General features: G+C 49.5%; 1 protein-coding gene across 2 annotated transcripts in view; it reads right to left on the bottom strand.

The window, feature by feature from the left end:
- The window catches only part of SLC2A9 (solute carrier family 2 member 9), a 189,664-nt gene that overhangs the window by 11,008 nt on the left and 154,823 nt on the right, over positions 1–23,833 (bottom strand). For both annotated transcript variants that reach the window (XM_021677593.2, XM_021677592.1), the window contains one exon: positions 1,842–1,969. In XM_021677593.2, coding sequence (XP_021533268.1) covers positions 1,842–1,969 — 128 coding nt within the window. The remainder of the gene's footprint in view (positions 1–1,841; positions 1,970–23,833) is intronic.

Genomic DNA, 23,833 nt, shown 5'->3' with positions numbered 1-23,833 from the left:
CTCCCAAACCGTGGCGCGAAAGTGAGACGGCGTGTTTTGTGTGGGGGTACAGTGAAGTCTTTTAACCACCCCCCACCCCCTGCCCCAAACTGTGCAGAAGACAGGGGCCTACCGCCCAGATACAGAAAGCTTAGTGGTGGGCCAGGTGAGGGCTCTAGAATTTCTCCACTTAAGTGCTAGGGGTGGACCTGTGTTGACAGAGAAGAGGCTTGAAGTTCATTTTCCCCACAACAATGAATATTTTACTGGCCCCTGGCCCTGCTGGCTTTGAACCAAACAGGAAGAAGCCATTTCAGGTTTGAAGTCTATTGAAAAGACTACTTGTCATGTTCTGGCCGCCCCGGCTAAAGATGCCCGAGGACGGGAGGAAATGGGTGTGGGGCCCAAGGAGTCCCCCACAGCACGCACGCTCAGAGGCAGGGTGCCTGTAGTTAAGAGGCAGTCAGGGATGCTGTATGAGTCACGTGGTGAGTCCACCTCCAACTCTGAGACTAATGAACGGCAGACAGAGAATGTCCACCAGTAAGAGGCTGCGGGGCAGAGCGACTGGGGCAGATGGTGACCGTAGGACCTCGGGCTGCTGGTGTCCGTTCCCTGAGCCTCAGCCTCTGCAGTAAAGCGGGAAGGACAGGAAACCCCAGCTCAGGGCTGCGTGGATGTCATGAGCACATGAAAAGCCACGTGTAGGGGACCTGGCGCAGAGTGATGGCTCTGCGATGCAGGAGTAACCATCACGTGGGCCCGTGGCCGGGGCTGCTGACCTTGGACTCAGCTAAGGCCAGCAGAGTCTCTGGGATGTGCTTGAAGCTAGTCAGTTAAGAGGCAGACTACTAACCGCGGGGGCTGGGGGGACGGTTGAAATAGCCCCTGAGAAGGGATGGTGGTTCTTTCTCAGAGACATCTGGCAGATTCTCACCTCCATCATGGGCAGTGGGGACCCCTGGGGGCATCAGAGCAGAGAAGCTTGGACCCTCTTTGGAATGCAGCTGGTGGCCCCTGGCTCTGCACAGAACACTTGTAAAGTCCTTGTCTTTTGCGTTCCTGCCCCCAGAGAGCTCTCTGGTCTCGTTTCCTGCCTCTCCCATCCTCCTTGCTCACTCTGTTCCAGCCACACTGGCCTCTTTGCTGTTCCTTACACAGGCCAAGCATGGCCCTGCCTCAGGACCCTTGCACTTGCTGTTTCCCTGCCTGGACTTCTCCATTCCTGGGCTGCTTCACTTCACTCAGGTTTCTGTTTCCCTTTTCAGCTCCAGGACCACAGAACACAAATTTTTGTTCCCACTCTATCCCCACTGCCTGAAACAGTGCCCGGCACAGAGTAGGGACTCAATAAATATGTGCTGAATAAATGAGTGGGTGAATGAATAGATTCTTGACCTACACACAAAGAACGTATCCATTTCCTGAGTTCACATTTTCCTGTGTGCTGTGGTCACCCTTGGGACAGTGACCTCATCAGCTTGGTTATGATGATGACAATGAGGATGTCAGATGCACGACAGGGTGCACTGTAACTATAACATGGATTTGGTCTAACACCGTGACAAGCACATTGCAAAAGTGCAGGTTCGAGATTCTAACCTAAGTTTCCTTGCAGACCCTTGGCGATGGGAAGCCCACTCCCTCTGAGCAGCCTTTGTGTTTAGGGGCAGATCCTGGAAGGTGCAGGAGGGAGAAAGAGGATTCAGGGTTGGAGCCAAGGTACATCTCTGCCTTTCTTAGGCCAACAGTGTGAGTTTCCAGGTGAGAGACTCAGCCTCTGCTCTGGGACTCACCCCTCACACAGAGGGCTGCCGCATCAGAGGGCATGCCATGGACAGGAGACCCCTTGTCAGTCATACCTGAATGAACGGGAAGAGGAGGCCAACAGCGAAGTTGGAGAGCCAGTTGACGGTGCCCGCAATGATGAAGGCTGCCGGCCGCTGGGATTGCTGGAAGAACTCGCCGGTCAAGATGAATGGGATGCCCCCTGCAATGTCAGAGCAAGGGCACAGAATGAATCCCACTGAGAAGGTCACGCCGCCAGCATCCACCTAATGGCAGGGTAGCACCCTCTTCATGACCGTGAGTGACAGCTTCAGGACTGGGTGCTGGAGTTAGCCCCTCACTCCTAACGTAGACAAATCAATCCCCTGGCCTGGCCCATCCAAACGAGAGGTGATTCATCCTTTTGGCTCTCCAAATGCCTTCTGAATCAAGCTGAGATCCACTACAAAATGAGGACAGTACGTACAAATTTGATTTACAAGGCAACTGACATTTACTGATACAGTGTGTCAGGCAGGTATGGGCTACCATACCTGGCTAAGAAAACTGAAGCCCAGGGGCGCCTGGGTGGCTCAGTCCTTGGGCATCTGCCTTCGGCTCAGGTCAGGATCCCAGGGTCCTGGGATCGAGCCCCGCGTCGGGCTCCCTGCTCGGCAGGAAGCCTGCTTCTCCCTCTCCCACTCCCCCTGCTTGTGTTCCCTCTCTCGCTGTGTCTCTCTCTGTCAAAAAATAAATAAAATCTTAAAAAAAAGAAAGAAAGAAAGAAAGAAAACTGAAGCCCAGAGAAGTTATTAGACTCCCCCAAGGTTACTCAGCCCCTGAGGAGCAGAGCCAGAACTCAGGCTTGGGACTCCAACCTCCAAATCACAGCTTTGTTTCCCTGCTGATCCTTGCTTGACAGGATGGAAGCCCCTGCCCAACTGGTGATTGTTTTGTCCTCCTTACTGCCCCGTGACGGGATGTGTGATGGGCTCCACTGGTCATCCCAGCAGTGGAGTGTTACTCCACGGAAATGTCATTGGCATTGAGGGAGGACAATTCTTTGAGGACTGTCCTGTGCAACTGCAGAATGTCTGTCACCCCTCACCGCCAGGATGCCAGAGCTCCCCTGGTCGCTGTGGCAACCCAAACTGCTTGCACACACTTCCAAAACATCCGCAGGGTACTACACCTAGCTGAGAATCTCCAAGGTCTGCACCCTCCTCTTCTGGAACTCAGTGAGACCTGGGATTGGGCCCTGTGCCCAGACCCCGGACCTGGGGCTCAGCATGACCACTGGGGGCCTGTTTGTACCCCCTTCCCCAATGGAGTCCCCACTGCCAATCAGATCTATATGTTGGCATTCCACAGATAAGGGCAGTGGAAGGCGAATGCCCGAGGGACCTTTACCAAACTCTAGGGAGACACTGACCAGTTTGACCATGATTATTGACTGCGTTGGGGCTGGTCCCACAGTGGTGGACAATAGGGACAATGTCCTGCCCTCATGGGATTCCCCCATCTGGTAGAGGATGATGTGTTTATCAAAAAGAGGTGAATGAATGAATAAATAATTACAACATGTGATAAGCATGGAGGGAATGCAGTTAGCAATGGGGGGGAGCCTGCATTCTTCATGGCTAAGGAGGCTAATGCTCCCTTGTGGTGCATTCAATAATCTTCTCTTTTGTTCTGCCTTGGGTGAATCCTTTCACCACCTGCACCGCCCGTCTCCACTGGGTCAGGTTGTCCCACAAAAGGGTTAGGACACAAAGGTGGATCTTCAGACTTGAATTCCTGCCTTCTTTCAATTTTTAAAAAGATTTATTTTATTTACTTTTTAAAAGATATTTTATTTACTTTTAAAAAGATATTTTATTTATTTGAGAGAGAGAGAGAGCGCACAAGTGGGATGGGGAGGGGCAGAGGACAAGCAGACTCCTGGCTGAGCACTGAGCCTGACTCAGGGCCTCGATCCCAGGACCCTGAAATCACGACCAGAGCTGAAGTCAGACGCTTAACTGCCTGAGCCACCTAGGTGCCCCTTTATTTAGTTGAGAGAGAGAGTGTACAAGCAGGGGGAGGGACAGAGGGAGAGGGAGAGACACAGACTCCCCGCTGAACTTGGAGCCCAACACGGGGCTTGATCCTGCAACCCTAAGATCATGACCTAAGCCAAAATCAAGAGTCGGACCCTCAACCAAATGAGCCACCCGGGCTCTCCAAAATCCTGCCTTCTTTTGACTGTACCTTCCAGCTCAAAAGGATAAAAAGATGACAGGGGATTCATGCTACTGTTTCCACTCTGTACCTGGTGTAGCTCCCGTGGGGCTCTCTTCACATCAAGGACTCATACCACTGCCTAGTAGTGTGGTGTAGCTTAGACTTTGCAAGTCAGCCCCAAGTGGTTATGTCTCTTGGCCAACAGTCCTTGTTATCTTATTCAGTTCTTACTTGTTATTTTATTTGGCTAGTTTATTCTGGCTTCCCCCAGAAGCAGACCCGACATGTAGTTTGTATGTGAGTCGATCCTAGGAAATGCCGGTAAGGGTGTGGGTAACTGAAAGACGTGCGGAGAGGCTGAGTTATCAGCAAGTCACCTCTGTGGGCCACCAGGACTTAATCCAATTGGGGGCCCTCGGGAAACTGTGGAAAACCCATCTCAGAATGAAGACAGCGAAAGTCCCTACCTCTCTGGCATTGTTTTGGAACCAAATGGAACCTGCTTAGCAATGTGCACCTGCAGTACTCCAGCTGACAGCTCTGTCGTCTCCGCTTCTGACAGCTTCCTCTCATGTGGCCGTCACCCCCCCACTCCCTCTGTTTTCTTTCTTTCTCTTGCCAGGTGTCTGGGTAAAATCTCAAATTGTATTTCATTTTTGTATAAAAGAAATAAAGGGCAAATGTCCGAACTTTTGTATAATTCATAGTATTATATTCTTTTAATGGAGCCATTACGATCAATTTTAAAAGTCCTTTAATAAGGGCTTTTAAATCCCCTTAATAATCTCCACAGGTGTGCCCATATGCTATTTAATGCTTTAAACATATTTTCCCCCCAAGCACCAGTTTTAAAAATACCTTTAAATTTTTTTCAATTTAATATAATAACTTTGAAAATTCTTCATGGATATTTTGCTGTGTTTATCTCACTAGACTTAGTCTTTTTTTGGCTGTTCATCCGTCTGTTTTCATCCAACATTTACGTTCCCAGCCCTGAGCTGGGCACTTTCAGAATCTACTCATCTACGTGACTAGTTCACATAACTACCTTAGGAGACAGGTATTCTAATACCCATTTAGCAGGTGAGGGAATCGAGGCCATAGAGAAGCAAAATGGCGTGCTGAAGGCCACACAAACTGTCACCAAGAGCTTCTGATTCAGCCTGTTCTCTAGGAGACACCGGAGAAAGGGTAAATGCACCGTTTTCCAGGCAGGTTTCTTTTACGGCGACAACCAGGTGTATATCAGCAGTCAGAAGGCACTCTTGCAGCTTGCGGGGAGCTGGCCCCAGAATGCACTTGGTGCGGGAAGAGGAGCAGAGCTGCAGGGGTGGCGATCTGCTTGGGAAGCTCACCACCTTGGAGGACACATGTTCAGCCAAATGGGGAAAAGGCAGGTCTGACCTCTCAGAGGGGGTGCCCACCTCTTTGGGTGCATGCTTCCCAGGCCAGAGAAGGATGGGAGATGTGGCAGGTGCTTCCCGGGGGACCTCTTGCAGAAGCTTGTCCCGTCCTGACTCTCAGTGGGCACTTCTGTCTCCATGGCCGATAATGTGGGAGGCTTTGGTCTTTCTGCAAGCCTCAGTTTCCCCACTTATAATCTGGGCACTTGATGAGCTACTTAGCATCTCAGTAAAGCCACTGTAGCACTTACTTGGCACACAGTACATTGTTATCATGATGAGGCAGCCATGCTTTGGAGGAGCACTGGCTTTGGAGTCAGATAAACTCTTTTTTTTTTGAGTCAGATAAACTCTTCACTTACAGCCTGTGTGAACAAGTCCTATCGATGGCTCTCAACTTTCTCATCTGTAAAACAAGGACAGCTCCTACCTCTTAGCATTGTTTTGGGGATCAAATGAGAGTGCTTAAGCACCGTTTTGAACATGTTGTAAAGCTCAGTGCTATCAACTGTTATAGCTATCCTTCTTCCCATTATGCAATCACCTAGATGCTTGTTGAGTATTGACAATGTGCCAGATTCTTGAAAAGTTTGCCCTTCGTGGGGTTTTAAATCATTTTAGGAAGGGAGTGATAAACTCCATGGGAGTTTGGCATCAGACATTGCTGATCCTAGACAAAGAAGAATTACAAGTCATCAGGAGTCGTTGGTCTGAAGTGAGGGAGCAAAAGCAGTTTGCTCCTTTTGCTTTCAGAGATGCTGCAAAATCGGGCTTCAGCTGTCCAGCCGCATTCCTACCTTCCATGTTGGGACACTGAGGCCAGAGAGAAGTGAGACTCCCTGTTTCAGACTTCCCAACTAGCCGGTCTGTTGTGTGCACTGTTCTTCCTGGGAATTCCTCGCTCCTGTCATGCTCAGATGGTGCCCACTCCTGGAAATGCACCCAGGATCGGAGGGACCTCAGGGCACACAGGATATGGACAATTATTCATCATGGACTTGGCCCTCAGTACGTGACATGTAAGCCATGGCACCTTTCTTCCCTTCCTGCCAGCCTAACTACAGCCCAGGCACATAAGCAGACAAGGTCCTGACCCAAGCCTGTGGTCTCGCCCCCAAGGAGTGTGCCTCCTGAAGAAACAAAAGGGAGGCTTCTCCAGGAGGGGGAATGAGACTGGAGTGTGTGTCTAATTAGATAGAAGGAGGAGGTCCCTTTACCCCCACCTAGGCCTTCCATGGATGCTAGCCTTCCCTATCTTTTTATTTCTTTATTCTTTTGCTTATTTATCATGCTCTTTGGGGGGTAGGTAGTTTGTTTTGCTCACTGTCACTCCCCCATAACAAATTGTGTCCCTTAATAGATATTTGTTGGGTGGATGAATGGATGAAGAAATAGGAAATAAGGATCGTTAAATGGGTATTTTAAGGGAGAGCAGAAATTCATTACACGGTCAAGGAACTGGTAGGGGGAGGGGCAGAACACGGAGTGGGCTTAGAGGGTGTCTGTTTGGGGGCAGCAGAGGTATGTCCACACGGGACTATACAGAGCTGGGTGGGTCCCAGGCATCTGTGCTGCCCTGCTGGGGGGTCAGGAGTTTGTAGGCACAAGGTTTTAGCAGGAGGGAAGCAGATCAGGCTGTGCTCTGGAGAGCGGTCCCTGACACAGAGTGGAGCCGGGGTCGCAGAGGGAGCGTGGAGGTGGACAGGGACAGTGGGAGCTAGGAACACGAGAAAAGACGGGGAAAATGTTTGCGATAAAGCATGTGGTGCCTCTCAGTCTCATTAACAGCTGTCCTCTGTGATTCTGTCTTGCATTTGCATGGGATCAATCCTGCGACATCATTTAATTCCTTCCCGAATTCCACTCCACAGAAACATAAAACGAGTCCTCTCTTGACTTCCAGTTAGCACAGGGACTTCATTCTAGTGGAATTTCTCTAATCCAGACTTTGAAGTCAGATTGTTAGGTTTGAACATCTCCATTCTGGAGTTTCTGGAGGAGAGGATGTTTTTGAAGAGTCTGAGGAGCAAAGGGGCCACGTAAAGCCAAACTGATGCTGCTACTTCTAATTGAAATGGGGAGCTGCCACATCCTAATGAGCGAGGACAGCTAATTAGCAGGTCAGAAAAGACAACTGAAATCTATCAGGACAAACCCACAGTGAGGTGTTCTGTTGGGCAGGCTAACCACATTCTGATGATCTATTACTAAGTGTGGTCAGGAATTTCTATTCCAGTGAACATGGAGGTCAGAGGGCTTGGTGGTAAGTTTTCCGTGGATGTGCTTTTAACACTCTTCCTTGTTTGCGTGGGCTAGGGGTTGTTGAGCCAGAAAAGCGTGGGTGAGTGGCTAAGAAAGGGTCTTCGGGATGGGTGTTGCAGTTATAAGGCAGCCTGGAATAAGGTCCAGGACCTTGGGACACCTGTAACTGGATGCAAGCACACTCTCAGCCTGGATCTTAGTTTTCCCAGCTGCAGAATGGACTGGTTTGTTGATTCATTCAGTGAACACAAATTCCTGAGTTCCTGCAGGGACCTGGTACTGTGCTGGGCACCAGGTCTACAGCTCTGATGGAGCGATGGTCCCTGGGCTACACGGTATCTCAAATCCCGTGGATGCATGGTGTTCTCTGGCTCAAGACCTAGAATGCCCAAGCAGATGTGGGTGGTGGTCCACCTTTATCCCGTCGGCTCTCTGCATCTCAGTGCTGGCCCCACGTCCCCCTGCCTGCCTGCAGGGGCTTTGTCTGCCTTCCCACCTGAGCTGCAGGGCTGGAGAGTTGACACCTCTTCCTTCCCAGGACTGGCCAGAGGGACTTGGTGTAAATAAGCCTTTGGGATCAGAATGACTCTGACACACATACTTCCTACAGTTGTTCAGAGTTCTCTGGCTGGATTCTGCTCTGCTGCCCACGGAAGTGACTTGATCCATAAAGCCCCTTCCTTCATCTGCCTTTCCTTCCCCACCTTACATATCTGCTCCCCTCTTGGTGCCTCCTGGGATCATCCCCCAAATAAGCTGCTTTCCTTGAGTCCTTGCGTGAGGGTCTCTTTCTAGAGAAACCCATCCTAATTTTTCAAAGTCCTGCTCTGCCCCAGACCGAGGCCCACACCAGCCTGCCCTTTTCTGAACTCCTACTGATTTATAATCGAGACTCCTGGGGCAGCTGGGGTGACCACCTTGTCCTGGCTTTGAAAACAGAACATCTGGTCTCAGGAACCCCCAGGGCCAACTGGTCACCCCATTGGCATCTCAACTTGATTATTTCCTGATTGCTGAAAGGGTTGATGGAGTATATGGGGGAAAGAGAAGATGTCAAGTTGTACATATTTCCGAGAGACCGAGTTGACCTATCTAGGGAACAATTGGGCAGGAGGAGACGAGATGGGGAAGCACAGGGCTTCAAATGCGAGGGGGACTTGGGGGCTTGCAGTGGGCAGGAGGTGGCCTTTGCAGGCAGCTCAATACGTTAGCAGTGCTGAGATCAAGAGAGAAGGAGAAGGAAGTTTCCAACAACTTCTGCTGCGTGCTGTGAATGGTCTTCATGACTGTGGTAGAATTTAAACTGCTTCTTCTTTTTGGCCATCAGACTGACGCCTCCGTGAATGTGACTATGGGCGGGCCTATTGTGGGGTGGGGTGGTTGGCTGGGCATTTTCAGGCTTGTCATGAGTGTTCCTTTGCATTCTCCTTGTTCGTCCTTCCAAAAGTCCCCCAAGGATGCACTATGGGGCCCACTTTATTGATGGATGGGGAGAACCCATGATTTGCTTTTTAAATCCAGACATCTCTTCAGAGTCACTGGGTGCCATTGATAATGGCGCTTTGGATAGCAGGAATAATCTGAGCAAACTACTGATAGGAGAATCGAGGCCCAAGGTAAAAACTCTTAGCTAAGGTCCCACAGCTGGTAAGGCACTGGCAGCGACGGACCTGAACCCAGATCTACTGGACTCTCCATGAAATCCTCTCAGTCCAGGCAAACATCTTAAATAAAATAATACCCCCTGTGCTGAGCAGTTTGGCTGTCTACGCAGTCACTGTGACTAATTCTCACGTGCCAAAAACCCTTTCCAGACCAGGAAGCTGAGGCACAGAAAGGTGAGGTGACTTGCCCAAGGTCATTCATCTAATACAGCAGAGATGGGGTGTGATGCCTGGTTTTCCTGCCTTGTCGGCTCTGAGGCTGAGTAAGGGAGAGCAGAGAAGGAAGCCCACATTCAGATGATTGAAACTGGACTGGGCGAACTTGGGAATATGTGACATGTGGCCACATTTAAGTGCTCCGTGCACGTGCAACCTCGTCAGGCCCTGCTACTTTTCCTGCCTTTTCTTGGGAGTTTCTCGGAGCAGTGGGTGAGCTTATTTTTCTTTTCCAGGTGTCTTCCCCAAGTCTGCACTGCCTTCAGCTCCTGTTGCTGCGGCAGACGTGAACCCTGAGCTAAAAGTTCCCCCCGGAACCCAGCGGCCCCAGCCGCATTCCTCCCTGCTTGGCTGCGACACGTAGGCCTCTGCGTGGCTCGGCTCAGCGTCTGCTCTGGAGGGTGGGGAGCAGAAAAGTTCCTGTGAGCCGGCCCACTTCCACAGCCTGCGTTCCTCCTGCCTGGCGAAGTTCCAGCCTTTTTGGGAAAGGGCCAGGGCGGCTGAGATAACAGCAGAGGAAGGGAACCTGCGGCTCTTGATGAGCTGGCCCGTACCTGGTGGTCTCCTCTGTGGGAGCCCCCGCCCTTCTCCCTCTGTCTGCCTGAAAAACTCCTTCTCCCTTTTTCAGATTCACTGCACGTCACTGTCTGTCCCCTGCCGGCCTGGCCGCTGGAAACTTCCTCTGCGCATTCACAGCCCCTGCGCGCTGAGGGATGCTGCCTGTCATCCCCATGGATCTGCGAGCACTGAAGCAACAGGCCCAGGAAAGGTGCTTGCGGAGGGAGTGTTCAGTGAAGGCGGGATGAGTGAACCATCACATGAACAAAGGAAGCAGAGTATTTAGAAACAACTAAGTGACTGAGCCAATGGACAAATGAGTAGGTGAGTAACAGGGAAAGAGGAACTGGAACCCCGTGTTTTCCGGGCAAGACTGGCTTGGAACCTGGCTTCAGGCCCCTCGTTCATTTGGCCTCGTGAGGAATCATGTTGTCCCTTCTTGGGCCATGCCCTTCCAGCTGGGGCTGGACTCCAGGTCAACCTGGCTCCCTTCCATAAATCCTATCAACAAGCTTCCTTGTATACCTCAGGTGATCGGGAACCCACTCCTTTGAGAAAGAAAGAGCTCAAATCTGAGTCTGATCACCTCTGAAGCCCTAGCTCAGACCTCACTTCTCCCTTTTGGGAGCCCCTCTGAGGCTGGTGGGTACCCCACGGAAGGTTCAAGCATCCCCTATGCTTCCAAGATCTAAATGTGAGACTTGAAACCATAAAATTCTTAGAGGAGAACACAGGCAGTAACTTCTCTGACATCGGCTGTAGAAACATTTTTCTAGATTTGTTTCCTCTGGCAAGGGAAACAAAAGCACAATTAAACTATTGAGACTATACCAAAAACCCACTTCTACACAGTGAAGGAAACCATCAACAAAACAAAAAGAGAATCTACTGAATGGGAGAAGATATTTGCAAATGATAGATCTGATAAGGGGTTAATATCCAAAATACATAAAGAACTTCTTCAACTCAACATCAAAAAAAAAAAAAAACACAAGTAATCTAATTTAAAAACAGACAGAGGATCTGAATAGACATTTTTCCATGGCCAACAGACACATGAAAAGATGTTCAACATCACTCATCATCAGGGAAATGCAAATCAAAACCACGGTAGGATACTACCTTGCACCTGTCAGAATGGCTAGTATCAAAAAGACAAGAAATAACAAGTGTTGGAGAGGGTGTGGAGAGAAAGGAACCCTTGTGCACTGTTGGTGGAAATGTAAATTGGTGCAGCTACTATGGAAAACAGGGTGGAGGGTACTCAAAAAACTAAATATAGAACTACCATATGATCCAGTAATTGCTCTACTAGGCATTTACCCAAAGAAAACAAAAACACTAATCGAAGGGATATATGCACCCCTATGCTTACTGCAGCCAAGATATGGAAGCAGCCCAAGTGTATTCATCAGTAGATGAATGGATACAGAAGAGGGAGTGTATATATAGATAATGGAATATTACTCAGCTATGAAAAGAATGAAATCTTGCCATTCACAATGACATGGATTGACCTAGAGAGTATAATGCTGAACAAAATAAGTCAGAGAAAGACAAATACCATATGATTTTACTCATATGTGGAATTTAAGAACCAAAACAAATGAACAAACAAAATAAAAGAGAGACATGTCTAACAAAAAGACTCTAAAATACAGAGAACAAACTGGTGGTTGCCAGAGGGCAGATGGGTGGGGATGGGTGAAGTAGGTGATGGGGATGAATAGCACGCTTATCAGATGAGCACTGAGTAATGTATAGAATTGTTGAATCATAATATTGTACACACGAAACTAATATGACACTGTGTGTTAATTATACTTGAATGAAAAAAAAAAAAGGAAAAGGAAAGAAAAACCCAACTCTTTAGCAGAGTTGTGAGATCCTCCATTACTGGGTCCCTGCTATCTCTCTAACTTCATCTTCTTCCCTTGCTAACAACACTCCAGCCTTCCTTGACCCTTTCAAGCAAGTTCCTGCCTTAGGACCTTCGCACATTCTTCTCCTAGATCCTCAGAGGGCTGCTTCCTTCTTAGCATCCAAGTCTTGCCTCCAGTGCTAGCTTCTCACCGAGAACCTTCCTAGTCACCCTCACTAAAGCTGCCATTCTTTCCATGACTCTAGTCCCTTATTCTATTTATTCCTTCTTAGCATTTGTCACTCATTTTAAAGTATTTATTAGTTTACTGGTCAGGGTTCTATAAATATGCATTTGTGTGGGGGCACAGCTTGGGATCTGAGACAGCCCCTTCTGCCAATCCCATGAGATGTAAGGTCCAAGAACAAAGACTACGTCCCTGTGTCATTCACTGGTGCCTGGATCAATTAAGAAGTACTTGGTAAATACTTTTAAACTAAGAATGCCTTTACTTATCCACCTTACTTTTCCAACTCCTCCCTTTTAGACTGGCCAGTCAAGCTCATTATATTTACACTTCCCAGGTTGATCTGTAATGATCAGTTTGAGTGTCTGTCCTCTCAATTAGATTATCAACTCTAGAGGAAAGGAAAATATCTCTGACTCTAGTTCTGCATCCTTAGTACAGAGCACAGTACCTGGCACCTAGCGCATGTTCAAAATCTTTTGTTGAATGAATTATTTGGGACCTAACAGAGAATAAGTAAGAGAGCAAAAATACACTGTAAACAGCCAACACAGACAAAAATCATGCACTAAAGTATGCATTATTTTCCTCATAAAGAGAACCCCGGTGGGCCCCTTTCAGACATAATTCTAACAAGCCTGATTTCATATTTGCACCCGTATTTTATTTAAATCAAGATGTTGGGTGCACAGATGGAGAACCCCAGGGGCAAGGCAGAGCACTGGCATGGACTCGCTCCCCTGACTGGGTCTGATAGATGAGATTCAGCGGCGGGTAAGACCTCCCATTAGAGGCTGCCACTGTCTTAGAGAAACAGCCCTCCACGCACTGGGTTTGATGTGTTCTCAGAACCAGCTCTCTTGCCAGAGGTGTGTTTGATGTAGTGAAGACTTTCATGTCTCCTGAGCATGGCTTCAGAACTGCAGAGTGCCAGGGGGACCTGCTGGGTGAGCGCGAAACCAGGAGCGTCTCGACCACATCAAGTTGCCCATGGGAGGCATAAAAGAGAGGAAAAGCCATTTCATATTCTTGGCGCTAATTTCCCCTCATGCAAACTTAGAGCGTGAAGGAGGCCATGACAGAATCACTCCCTCCAAAGAAGTCCATGTCCCAACCCCCAGAACCTGTACATTGTCAACTATCAGGGCAAAGGGACTTTGCCAATGGGATTAAGTGAAGGACATTAGGACGGGAAAGATCCTGGATTGTCAGGACCGTTTGGTGTCATCATGAGGGTCCTAAAAAGAGGGAGGCAGGAGGGTCAAAGTCTCCAGAAGAGATGTTAGTACAGAAGCAGAAGTTTGAAGATGGAGGAGCGGCCGCACGGAAAGCAGCGTAGAAGGCTCTAGAAGCTGGAGAAACCAGGGGATGAATTCCCCCCGCTGGAACCTTGGGGAGACACACAACCCTGCCAACCCATTTAGACATATGAGCTCAGAACTGTAAGATAATATATGTGCTGATTTAATTGACTACATTTGTGATTATTTGTTACAACAGCAACAGGAACCTAATAGAGACATCTAAAAGATGCCCCATTCATACTGACAAGGTGCCTCAGAAAGGTCTCCCCTTGAAGACAGGAGATGGGTTTGAAGACCCAGCTCCCACCTCTTCTGAGCACCTGAGCAAGAGCATGCGATTCGTCCCCTGCTGTTTCAGTACCCCCTCTTCTGATTATTAGGTCAAACCCCTGCAGGTGTGCTACCCTAACACAAGAGAAGATCACTAGCAGATCTTAAGCTCCTTTCCTATTCCAGTATAAACACTTGGCGATGTAACGTGGAATGTGGGACCCTAAGAATCTTCTCGAATGACACTGATTTAGTGAGGAGGGGAGCTAGTGTTTACTGAGCATTTACTATGTGCCCAGCTAGGTTCTAGATATGCTAGGGAGGTCATACTGTCTCGTGTGCATTTCACAGCTATGGAGCAGGGTTAAGAAGAGCACAGGGCATGAAGCCAAACTGCTCAGACTTGAAAACAAGCTTGCCTGAAACTGGCTGTAGGACTCTGTATGAGCATCTTCTCTCTCCGTGCCTTGAGTTTCTTCCCCTGTAAAATGGATAATGATCGTGAGGCTTCTGGTGGGAATCACAGGAGTTAATATATGACACACAGCTGACGCTCAAGAAAAGGCTGTTATTTAGATACAAGGAAAGAAGTAGGGACGTGAGGACACACACTCATACACACTCATACTCTCACATTCACACACTCACACACACAGGCTGACTTGCCCCACATCACACAGCAACAGGTGAAGAGCCAGGTTGGTTTGAGTCTTGAGCCTATACTTACTCCAAAACACCAGGTTATGAAGGTGGTTCTAGACTAGGGGGTGATTCTGCCTCCAGGGGACATGTGGCCATGTCTGGAGACATTTTTGGTCATCACAACTGGCAGCTGGGGAGTAGAGGCCAGGGATGCTGCTCAACATCGCACCATGCCCAGGATGAACTCCACCGCAAAGGATTACCCAGCTCCAATGCCAGCAGTGTTGAGGTTGAGGAACCCTGTTCTAGAATTTTCTCCAGAAAGTCATGTCATGCCATCATTAAATTACTATGTGTTTATCATCTTGGGGAGCTTGTGAAAAACCAAATTTCTATCAGACCATTTATCATTTCCTTCTAGAACTCTGAATTTATAATTTGTGTTGTTATGGAATCCACTTAAATATGCCTTAATAGGGGCGCCTGGGTGGCTCAGTCGTTAAGCGTCTGCCTTCGGCTCAGGTCATGATCCCAGGGTCCTGGGCCCCACATCGGGCTCCCTGCTCAGCGGGAAGCCTGCTTCTCCTTGCTTCTCCCTCTCCCACTCCCCCTGCTTGTGTTCCCTCTCTCGCTGTGTCTCTCTCTGTCAAATATATAAATAAAATCTTTTAAAAAAATATGCCTTAATAAAGGGAGGGAGGCAAAAAAGGAAATTAAAACTCACCAAGCACCTTCTGTGTGCCAAGCACTGTGCCTACCACTAAACAAGGTGGAGGCTGCCAGTGTCATTTTGCAGGCAAGGAAATGCGGCTTAGGGAAGCTAAGTGACTTTCCGAGGATGTCACAGGTAGTCAGAGGCCTGATCAGACCCCAAGCCCATGCCTCTCTCTTAGTGCCATGTGGCAGGAGTGAGTTTCCTACTCTCTTTCCAGAACACGAAAGAAGGAAACGAGTGGGAACTGGTTCCGTGTTTGGCGGTGTTTGAAGATCTGCCACCACCAAACTGATGAGACAGCCCAAGATTCCTGCAGGAACTCGGATTTTCAGGAATCTGGCCCCAGGGCCTATGATGTATCATCTTAGCATACAGAGTATTTCAAAGCGTATGGCTCCCGAAGGAAGGGACATAATGCAGAGAACTGAGGCAGGGCCAGGTGCCTCTCCTGGGACCCCCCAGGAGGTCCAGCCAGCCATTTCAGGAAGGTGGGAAGGGACTGTGGCCCAGGGGAAGGGGCCCAAGTCCTTCCTCTGATACTGTGATATGTGGGCCAATTACTTCCTCTCAGACTCCGTTTTCTTATCTGTAAAATGGGTGCATTGATCTAACAGGGTGATATGATAGATGTGAAAGTGGCTGCTTATTTCTGTTGCATTACTACTACTATCACCACCGCCACTACTACTACTACTGCTACTACTACTATTACCACCACCACTATTACCACCACTACCACTATTACCACTACTACCACTACTACTGCTACTACTATTACTACTATTACCACCACTACTACTATTATCAACACCACCACTACTACTGCTACTACTACTATGATCACCACCACGGCCACTACTATTGCTACTACTATTACCACCACCGCTACTACTATTACTATTGAATGATTCACTGCAGAGCAGGTCTCTGAGGACACTGGAGGTGCACCTCCTCCAATGTGTTACCCACAGCAGTTAAAGTGAGCATTTGAAATAGAAATCAGACCCCATCAGCCCTCTGATCAGACCCTCCTACACTTTCCCACGGCACTGGGATCCAACAGCTGACCTAATGGTGCCTTAGTTCCTTCCCACTCTCTGACTTCCCTTCCCTTTGCCCCTGCTCATGCCACTCCCACCACACACACGTCCTTGCTCTTTCCAGAACGGCACCAACATGGCAGCCCTCGCCTCGTGGGCTTGTTGAGCGACGGACATGTAGCCAGTCTGAAGTGAGATGTGCTGTAAGTATAAAGTACACGCCAATTCCAAAGACTGAGTATAAAAAAAGAAAAAAAGAAATTTAGAATACCCTATTAACACATTTTATATAACGATTCCAAGCTGAAATGATAATGTTCTGGATATGTGGGCTGAATATAATACATTATCAAAAGTAATTTTATCAGTTCCTTTTTTACTTTTTTAATGTAGCTACTAGAAAAATTTAAATTACATTTGTGGCTTCAATTATATTTCTATTAGGCAGCATTGTTCTGGAACTTGCCAGGCAGGTTCTTGCCTTCATTACTGCCTCTGCCTGGAAGATCTTCCCTTGAGTTGTCTGCACGCGGGCCACATGCACACTTGCTTCCTGTATGTTGACCCACTTCATTCTCAGGACATCTGTGGTCCATTTTACATGTGGAGAAACTGACAGAAGGAAGGGTAAGAAGGCCAAGGCCACACTGGTGGTTGCATGGGGACTTGAACCAATGGGAGGACCTCTGAGCCAAGGTCCTTCCCCACTTCATGTTGCCCCTCTGGGGAACAACACGTTTTGCTCCTTAAGGGTCAACTTTTGGGTGCTTAAAATACCCCTAAGTGCTGGCCATCCTGCCCCTAATATGGGGAGCTGAGGGGAAACCCTTCAAGTACTTTTACCAGGGTGAATCTTGCCCTCCTTCAGATTAAATAATGGACAGTGTGTGACCGCAGCGGGCCACTTTTCCCTTTTGCAGCTTGCTTTTGACACTCAGAGAAGTGATTCATGACCACGTAACTCTATCTCACTTGGAAAAATGCAAATTTAAATAAGGTTAATACCAATTCCCTCGGCCCCCACGAGAGTCCGGTCATTAACACTGTTAGAGAAGAAATGAAGGCGGACGTGGTGTTTCCCTCAGGTCTGTTTCCCTGCCAGCCCCAGCCTGTGGACTCCAAGTCCACGTGCATTTCTAGTGCAAATGCAAATGCCTCACTTTCTGTCTCAACTAACTTGAGTTTCTTGTTAAAGGAGGTAATGTGGGTAATGTACTTAGCACTGTGCTGGCCCCAAATAAGTACTCAGTAAATGGTATTGGTGATGATGGTGATGCTGATGATGGTGGTCATGGTGGTCATGGTGATGGTGATGGTGATGATGATGATGGTGGCGATGGTGGGGGGGAGGGTAGTGGTGATGATAATGATTGTCAGATTTCAGTACTCCGCTGAGATTTGTTGGTTTCCTTGTTGAGCCCTGACAGGGGTGTTTTGAGTCCACCTCAAAACCAGTGCCTATGTGGGAGTGGGGGATGAGGTAGATGGAGACTTTAGGATCACCTACAGGGCAAGTAGGTCATTGCTCGCTTCATACATCAAAATAAGGGGATACAGGAGGAGAAGCAGATTTAGGGAGGAAATGATGATTTCTGACTGGGCATGTTCAGTTTTTAGGAGCCCATATGATCTCTATGTGGAGTTGATCTGTAGGGAAGTAAACACCTGGGTCTGGAACTTGGGAGGGAAGTCCAGGTGGAGAGCAGGAGTGGGGGCACCAGAGAAGACATGGACACTATCAGTGGAGAAGACCATTCTGGGACAGTGTCTGCAGTGAGAAGTGCATGGGCCAAGGGCAGAACCTGGGGAGTGCCAGCACCCATGGATAGGAAGAAGACAAGAGTGGGAGGGGACAAAGGAGGGGCGGCCAGAGGGGGTAGATGTAGGAAACAGACCTGCCATAGCCTGAGGAGGAAGAGAGCTTTAAGGAAAGGATCATTGAGAGTCTCACTAAGTGGGACAAAAAGACAGCAAAGAGGCTCACATCTGCTCAGGTCAGGTTTGGGTGCCAAACTACTGAAAAATAATTGTTTTTTCGGAGTTTTCTTAATTTTGGAATTGCAGATAAGGGGACGTGGACACGACAGGCATGGAGTTGCGCCATCCTGATCAGGCTACGGGGAAGGAGGGCTGTTGGCAGATGCCTCCAGCCCCATTAGGGTCAGTAGAGAACCAGCTGGCCCCAGCGCACACCCGTCCCAGGGTGGCCCACTTCCAATGACTGCAGGCAGCGGGGTAGAAAGGCCTGGGCCACAGCATGGCCCTATCTGATGGGCCATTTCAGCTGCAGACTCCCTACAGGTTGGCTGAGCTGTTCTTGGGCCCACATCACAGCCCAACCTCTCCCTCCACCCACCCCATGCCTCCCTTCAACAGGTGAAGACCCCTGATAAACATCCCTCACCCCAAACTGCATCTTGGCATCGGATTCTAGACAAGCTACCCTGTGACTGGGCCTGTACTTTATATATGTCAGCTCACCTGTCCTGGGATGGCTAATGGTCATGTCTACGCTACCATGTCTAAGATTGACCCCTAATCTGCTTCCTTCGCCACCTCAGTTAATGGCAGCACCATACTTGGAGTCTCTTTGTTCTGGTCTTGCTCTGGTCTTGCTCCACATCCCACATCCAACCTGCCAAAGCATTCAGTCCACTAAAACTTACAAATGTTACTGTGTTTGGAATCCACCATTTCTCATCACTTTCTCCACTGCCACCCTGGTCCAAGGGGCCACTGCCATTTGCCCACATGACTGTAAGAACTTTCTGACTGGTTTCCCAGGTTTTACCCTTGGCCTCCTACAGGCTATTTTAACCTGGAAGTCAAGAACATCCTTTTAAAATGGAGCTGAGAAGCTGTCACTCCTCTGTCCCAATTCCCTAGAGGGCTGCCATCTCTCCCAAAGAAGAAGCCCAAAGTCCTTAAAATGGCCTACAGAGCGGCACACAACCTGCCGCTTCCTGTCTTCCATCAATTCCATCTCCAGCCGCTCTTCATTCACTCACTCCCTGCCCTCACTGGCCTCCTTGCTGTTCTTTCAACAGATCAGACATGTTCCTGCCTCAGGGCCTTTGCACGGACTCTTCCCTCTGCTGGGTGTGCTCTTCCAACCATCTGCATGTCTCATTCCTTCCAACCCTTCCCATCTTTACTCACCTGTCACCTTGCCACCGAGGCCTTCCCTAACAACCCCAGGTCAAATTCAATACTTTCCCAGAGGTGGTTCCCACCCAGCTTCCCTGCTCTAATTTTCGCCACAGTGCTTATCCCATTCCTATACACTTTATAGGTGACTTTCCATATTGTTTTATGTCTCCCTCCACTATAGCAATGCTCTGTGGTGACAGGTGTTTTTGTCTCTTTTGTTTTTATTGTATCCCCAGCACCTAGAGGAATGCCTGGCGCATGGTTCCATCAGTAACTACTTGAATGAATAGGGGGATTTAAGCCTTATAAGGGCCCAGCAAGGTAGATACTATGGTTATCTTTAATTTTCAGGTGAGGCCCAGAGAGATTAAGCCATTTGCCCAAAGCCACACTGTTAGTAAGAGGTAGAATTAGTGCCTGAACCGTGGGGGCTTCTTGTTCCAGAATTTTTACTTTGATTCACGGTTATGGGCTGAATTGTGTCATCCCCTCTCGACACCCCCTACAAAATTCATGTTGAAGTCCTAACCTCCAGGACCTCAGGATGTGACTGTATTTGGAGATGGGGTCTTTAAAGTGGTGATTAAGGCAAAATGAGGTCAGATATGTGGGCCCTGATCCGTGATGACTGGTGTCCTCATAAGACAAAGAGGGATACAGGGAGAAGATGCTGTCTACAAGCCAAGGAGAGAGGCCTCAGAAGGAACCAAGCTTGCATGCACTTCGCTCTGGGACTTCCAGGCTGTAGATCTATGAGACACTACATTGCTGATGCTTAAACCTCTCGGTCTATGCTCCTTGGTTATGCAAGCTGAGCAGACTCATCCAATCACTATTCAAGCTGAGTACACAGGTGGGGTCCAATCTAGTCCTGCCCACTCTTAGTCCCCTCTGCTAACACCCAGCTCCCCCATAATGCCACTAGCCACCTGGACCACTTGCCCACTTCCCATATGGCCTGCTATCTCATGCCTTTTAACCTTAGGAAAGGCTATTAGTACCTGACTGTCCCATTCCCCCCCACCCCTCCCCAACTCTCACAAAGATGTCCAATCTGAATCCCCAGAATCTATGAACATGTTAGTTTGTATGACAAAAGAGATTTTCCAGGTGTGATTAAATTAAGGACCTTGGGGGGCGCCTGGGTGGCTCAGTTGGTTAAGCGACTGCCTTCGGCTCAGGTCATGATCCTGGAGTCCCGGGATCGAGTCCCGCATCGGGCTCCCTGCTCAGCAGGGAGTCTGCTTCTCCCTCTGACCCTCCTCCCTCTCATTCTCTCTGTCTCAAATAAATAAATAAAATCTTTAAAAAAAAAAAAAAAAAAAAAAATTAAGGACCTTGGGATGGGGAGGTTATTCTGGAATATTCTATCCAATCCAGGTGGGTCCAGTATAATCACAGGGTCCTTACACAAAGGAGGCAGGAGGTCAGAGATGAGAGAAGTTGCCATGCTGCTGGCTCTGAGGACTGAGGAGGGGACACAAGATTTGGGGTGTGGGTGGTCTCTCAGTGGGAAAAGGCAAGCCAGCAAATCCCCCTGGAGACACAGGGAACCATCCTTGCCCGGTGCAAGTGATTTCAGACTTCTGACCTCCAGAGCTGTAGGAGAGGAAATCCCTGTGGTTCTCAGCCACTGAGTTAGAGGTCATCTGCAGCAGCAGCCTCAGGAATCAAGCACAGCCCTGCCTCACCCTGACTTGTCTGCAAGAACTGCGTTCTGTTAATTCCTCAAGATCCAGACACTGAACATGCTCCTTTGTATGCCCTCTGACGCTCCTCGGCAGAGGTCACTGCTCCTGGCCTGGCACCCACCTCGCTCGCATCTCCATTGCATGGGTAACAGGGCGTTCAAACACAAGCTTCACTTGGACTCAGGACCAAGAAGCAACAGAGGCAGAAATGCCAAAGTCTCTGTACGCAGGATGCACAAGGAAGGCCAGCAAAGGTTAATTCACCGCCCTTGAGCCCCTTCACCCATTTTGAGATTAGCAGTGAGTGAGGAAGTCGAGGAGGGACGGGGGCTCTTGCTGGGCTGTGAACCCCCAACCCACAGGGGAGGGGTGGGGTGCTCCGCTTACCCCATCTCCTGGTCCCTGGAGGCTGTGATAGTCACTTTATATGGCACAAGATGTGATTCAGTGAGTGATCTCACCCTGGATTATCAGCGTGGGTCCTCAGTGCATCACAGGGACCCCTGTAAGAGGGAGGCAGAGGGATGCAGGGCAGACACCAGGGAGAAGGCCATGTGAAGACGGGGCAGAGATGGGGGGATGTGGCTGCAAGTCGAGGAAAGCCAGCAGCCGCCAGAAGCCAGGAGAGAGGCCTGGAACAGATTCTCCCCCAGAGCTTCCAGAGGTGCTGGCCCTGCCCCTACCTTCATTTCTGACTTTTCTCTCCAGAGCTGCGAGAGAATGCATTTCTGTCCCTTAAAGGCTCCCCTTTGTGGTCCTGTGTGACAGCAGGCATAGGAAACGGATACCCTGAGACCGAGAGTCAGGCTCTCACCTCCACGGCTGTGAGGATCAGTTAAGTGTCAGACTCCTCTGCCAGGTTCTCAGGGATTGCTCAGCTCGGAGGAAGACAGCGGCCGGTGGACACCACAGAAGAGCCTAGAAGCTGGGTGCCTGTCACTCATTTCAGGGACTGCAGGACTAGAGCTTTCCACGTTTCTGTTGAAAATCCAGGCTTACGGGTTGACACTTTGGAGGGCCCAAATTCTTTCCCAGAGCAGCATTTGCTTGAGATTGCTTCGAAGGGAGGATCCTTTCTGGAGAGGACGTGGCAGCAAATCATAAAGAGCATGGCCACGTTTTCCTATTCATTTCAGGAGATAAGCTCACTAATTAACTCTGCCTTGGACCGTGGGAAAGAGATAAGTAGGAAAACTAAGCGTTCGCAAAAGCGAAGAAGGGAGAACGGCAGGAAAGATGAGACCGCAGAGCTGTGGAGATGTGGGTTCAAATCCTGGCGGGCTGCCTGTGCACCGGGTGATGTGGGCGAGGCAGGCTCCCCAGAGTAGAGGTGCCCCTGTCGGGGATCGGGTGTCTCCCTTGCAGGGTGCTGTGAGGACCAGGGTGAAGGAGGCAAAGTACCTAGTGCTGAGCAGAATATATCAATTTTAAAAGTTCCACTTTGTCTTCTTGAATAAGCAGAATGTGCCCCTTCCACCCATCTGCTTGGCATTACGTGTCAGATGCTATAAGCCCCTCATTTCCAAGCCCTGGCCCTGCCCCTACAGCTGCCTGGGGGTAAGCAAATAGTTTCCTGCCTACTCCGTGCCCTGCTAGTTTCTAAGGCCGCTGAACAGATCACCGCAAACCTGGTGACTTGAAATAACAGAAAGGTATTCTCTCCCAGTTTTGGAGGCCAGAGCGGAAGTCGGTGTGCGGTCAGGGTTCATTTTCCCAGAGGCCCTGCATGAGGAGCTGTCCCGAGGCTCTCTTAGCTTCTGGTGTTGCTGGCAGTCCTTTGTGCTCTGTGATTGTCCCTGTGTCACTCGAATCTCTGCCTCTGTCTTCATGTCACCTTCTCCTCTCTGGGTCTCCCCGTGTCCTCTCCTCATCTTGGAAGGACACCAGTCATTGGATTTCGGGCCCACCCTCAATCCAGGGTGATTTTATCTTGAGATCCTTAACTAATGACAGCTACAAGGACCTACTTCTAAACAAGGTCACACTCTGAGGTTCCGAGCAGACGCGAATCCATTGCGGGGTGACCTATTCACCCCACTGCAGTAGCTAGGAGCACAAGCACCGCCCTCCCGCTGACCTTGGGAGCATCTGCCCCGAGCGACCTCGGAGAGCAGAGCCTCTCAGGGGCCCCAGCTCCCTCATGTGCCCGCTGGGAAAGCCGCGGTCGGCCCTTGGGGCTGGGGTGAGGGAGGAGAGAGCTGGCTCGAGCCAGACACCCAGCACAGACCCCGAAACACCCGTGAGATACACGACTGCCCACACTCTCACTGTTATCATTGTAACTGTGACCTTTTTTTTTAAAGATTTTATTTATGTGACAAAGAGAGACACAGTGAGAGAGGGAACACAAGCAGGGGGAGTGGGAGAGGGAGAAGCAGGCTTCCCGCCGAGCAGGGAGCCCGATGCGGGGCTCGATCCCAGGACCCTGGGATCATGACCTGAGCCGAAGGCAGGCGCTTAATGACTGAGCCACCCAGGCACCCCGTTACTGGAACTTTTACTATCGTCCTGAGGGTCTGTGCTGGAGACATCAATGGCCAGTGCTCAGTTTGGCTAGCGCACTGAGCATAAGTCTTTGGGCGGTCATGGAGCTGGTCACTAAGTCTAGAAGCTTCCACAGACAGGAGTGGTTTGGGCTGGGCTGGCGGCTTAGGATTATTCAGAAAACATGTTAAAATGCCATTCCTGTTGCCTGCCCAGTGGCCTGGACAGGGCCTTGGGGTTATGTTTGACCACAGATGGGGGTTTCTAAAGGGTAGCCGCCCAGCTGGAGAACTCCTAATCTGGGTCAGACCCTCATTTCACTGATGGGGAAACTGAGACCCGCAGAGGGACATGGCC

The sequence above is a fragment of the Neomonachus schauinslandi genome, chromosome 2 (assembly GCF_002201575.2).
Source record: "Neomonachus schauinslandi chromosome 2, ASM220157v2, whole genome shotgun sequence".
Taxonomy (NCBI): Eukaryota; Metazoa; Chordata; class Mammalia; order Carnivora; family Phocidae; genus Neomonachus; species Neomonachus schauinslandi.
This window is presented reverse-complemented; position numbering and strand designations above follow the sequence as displayed.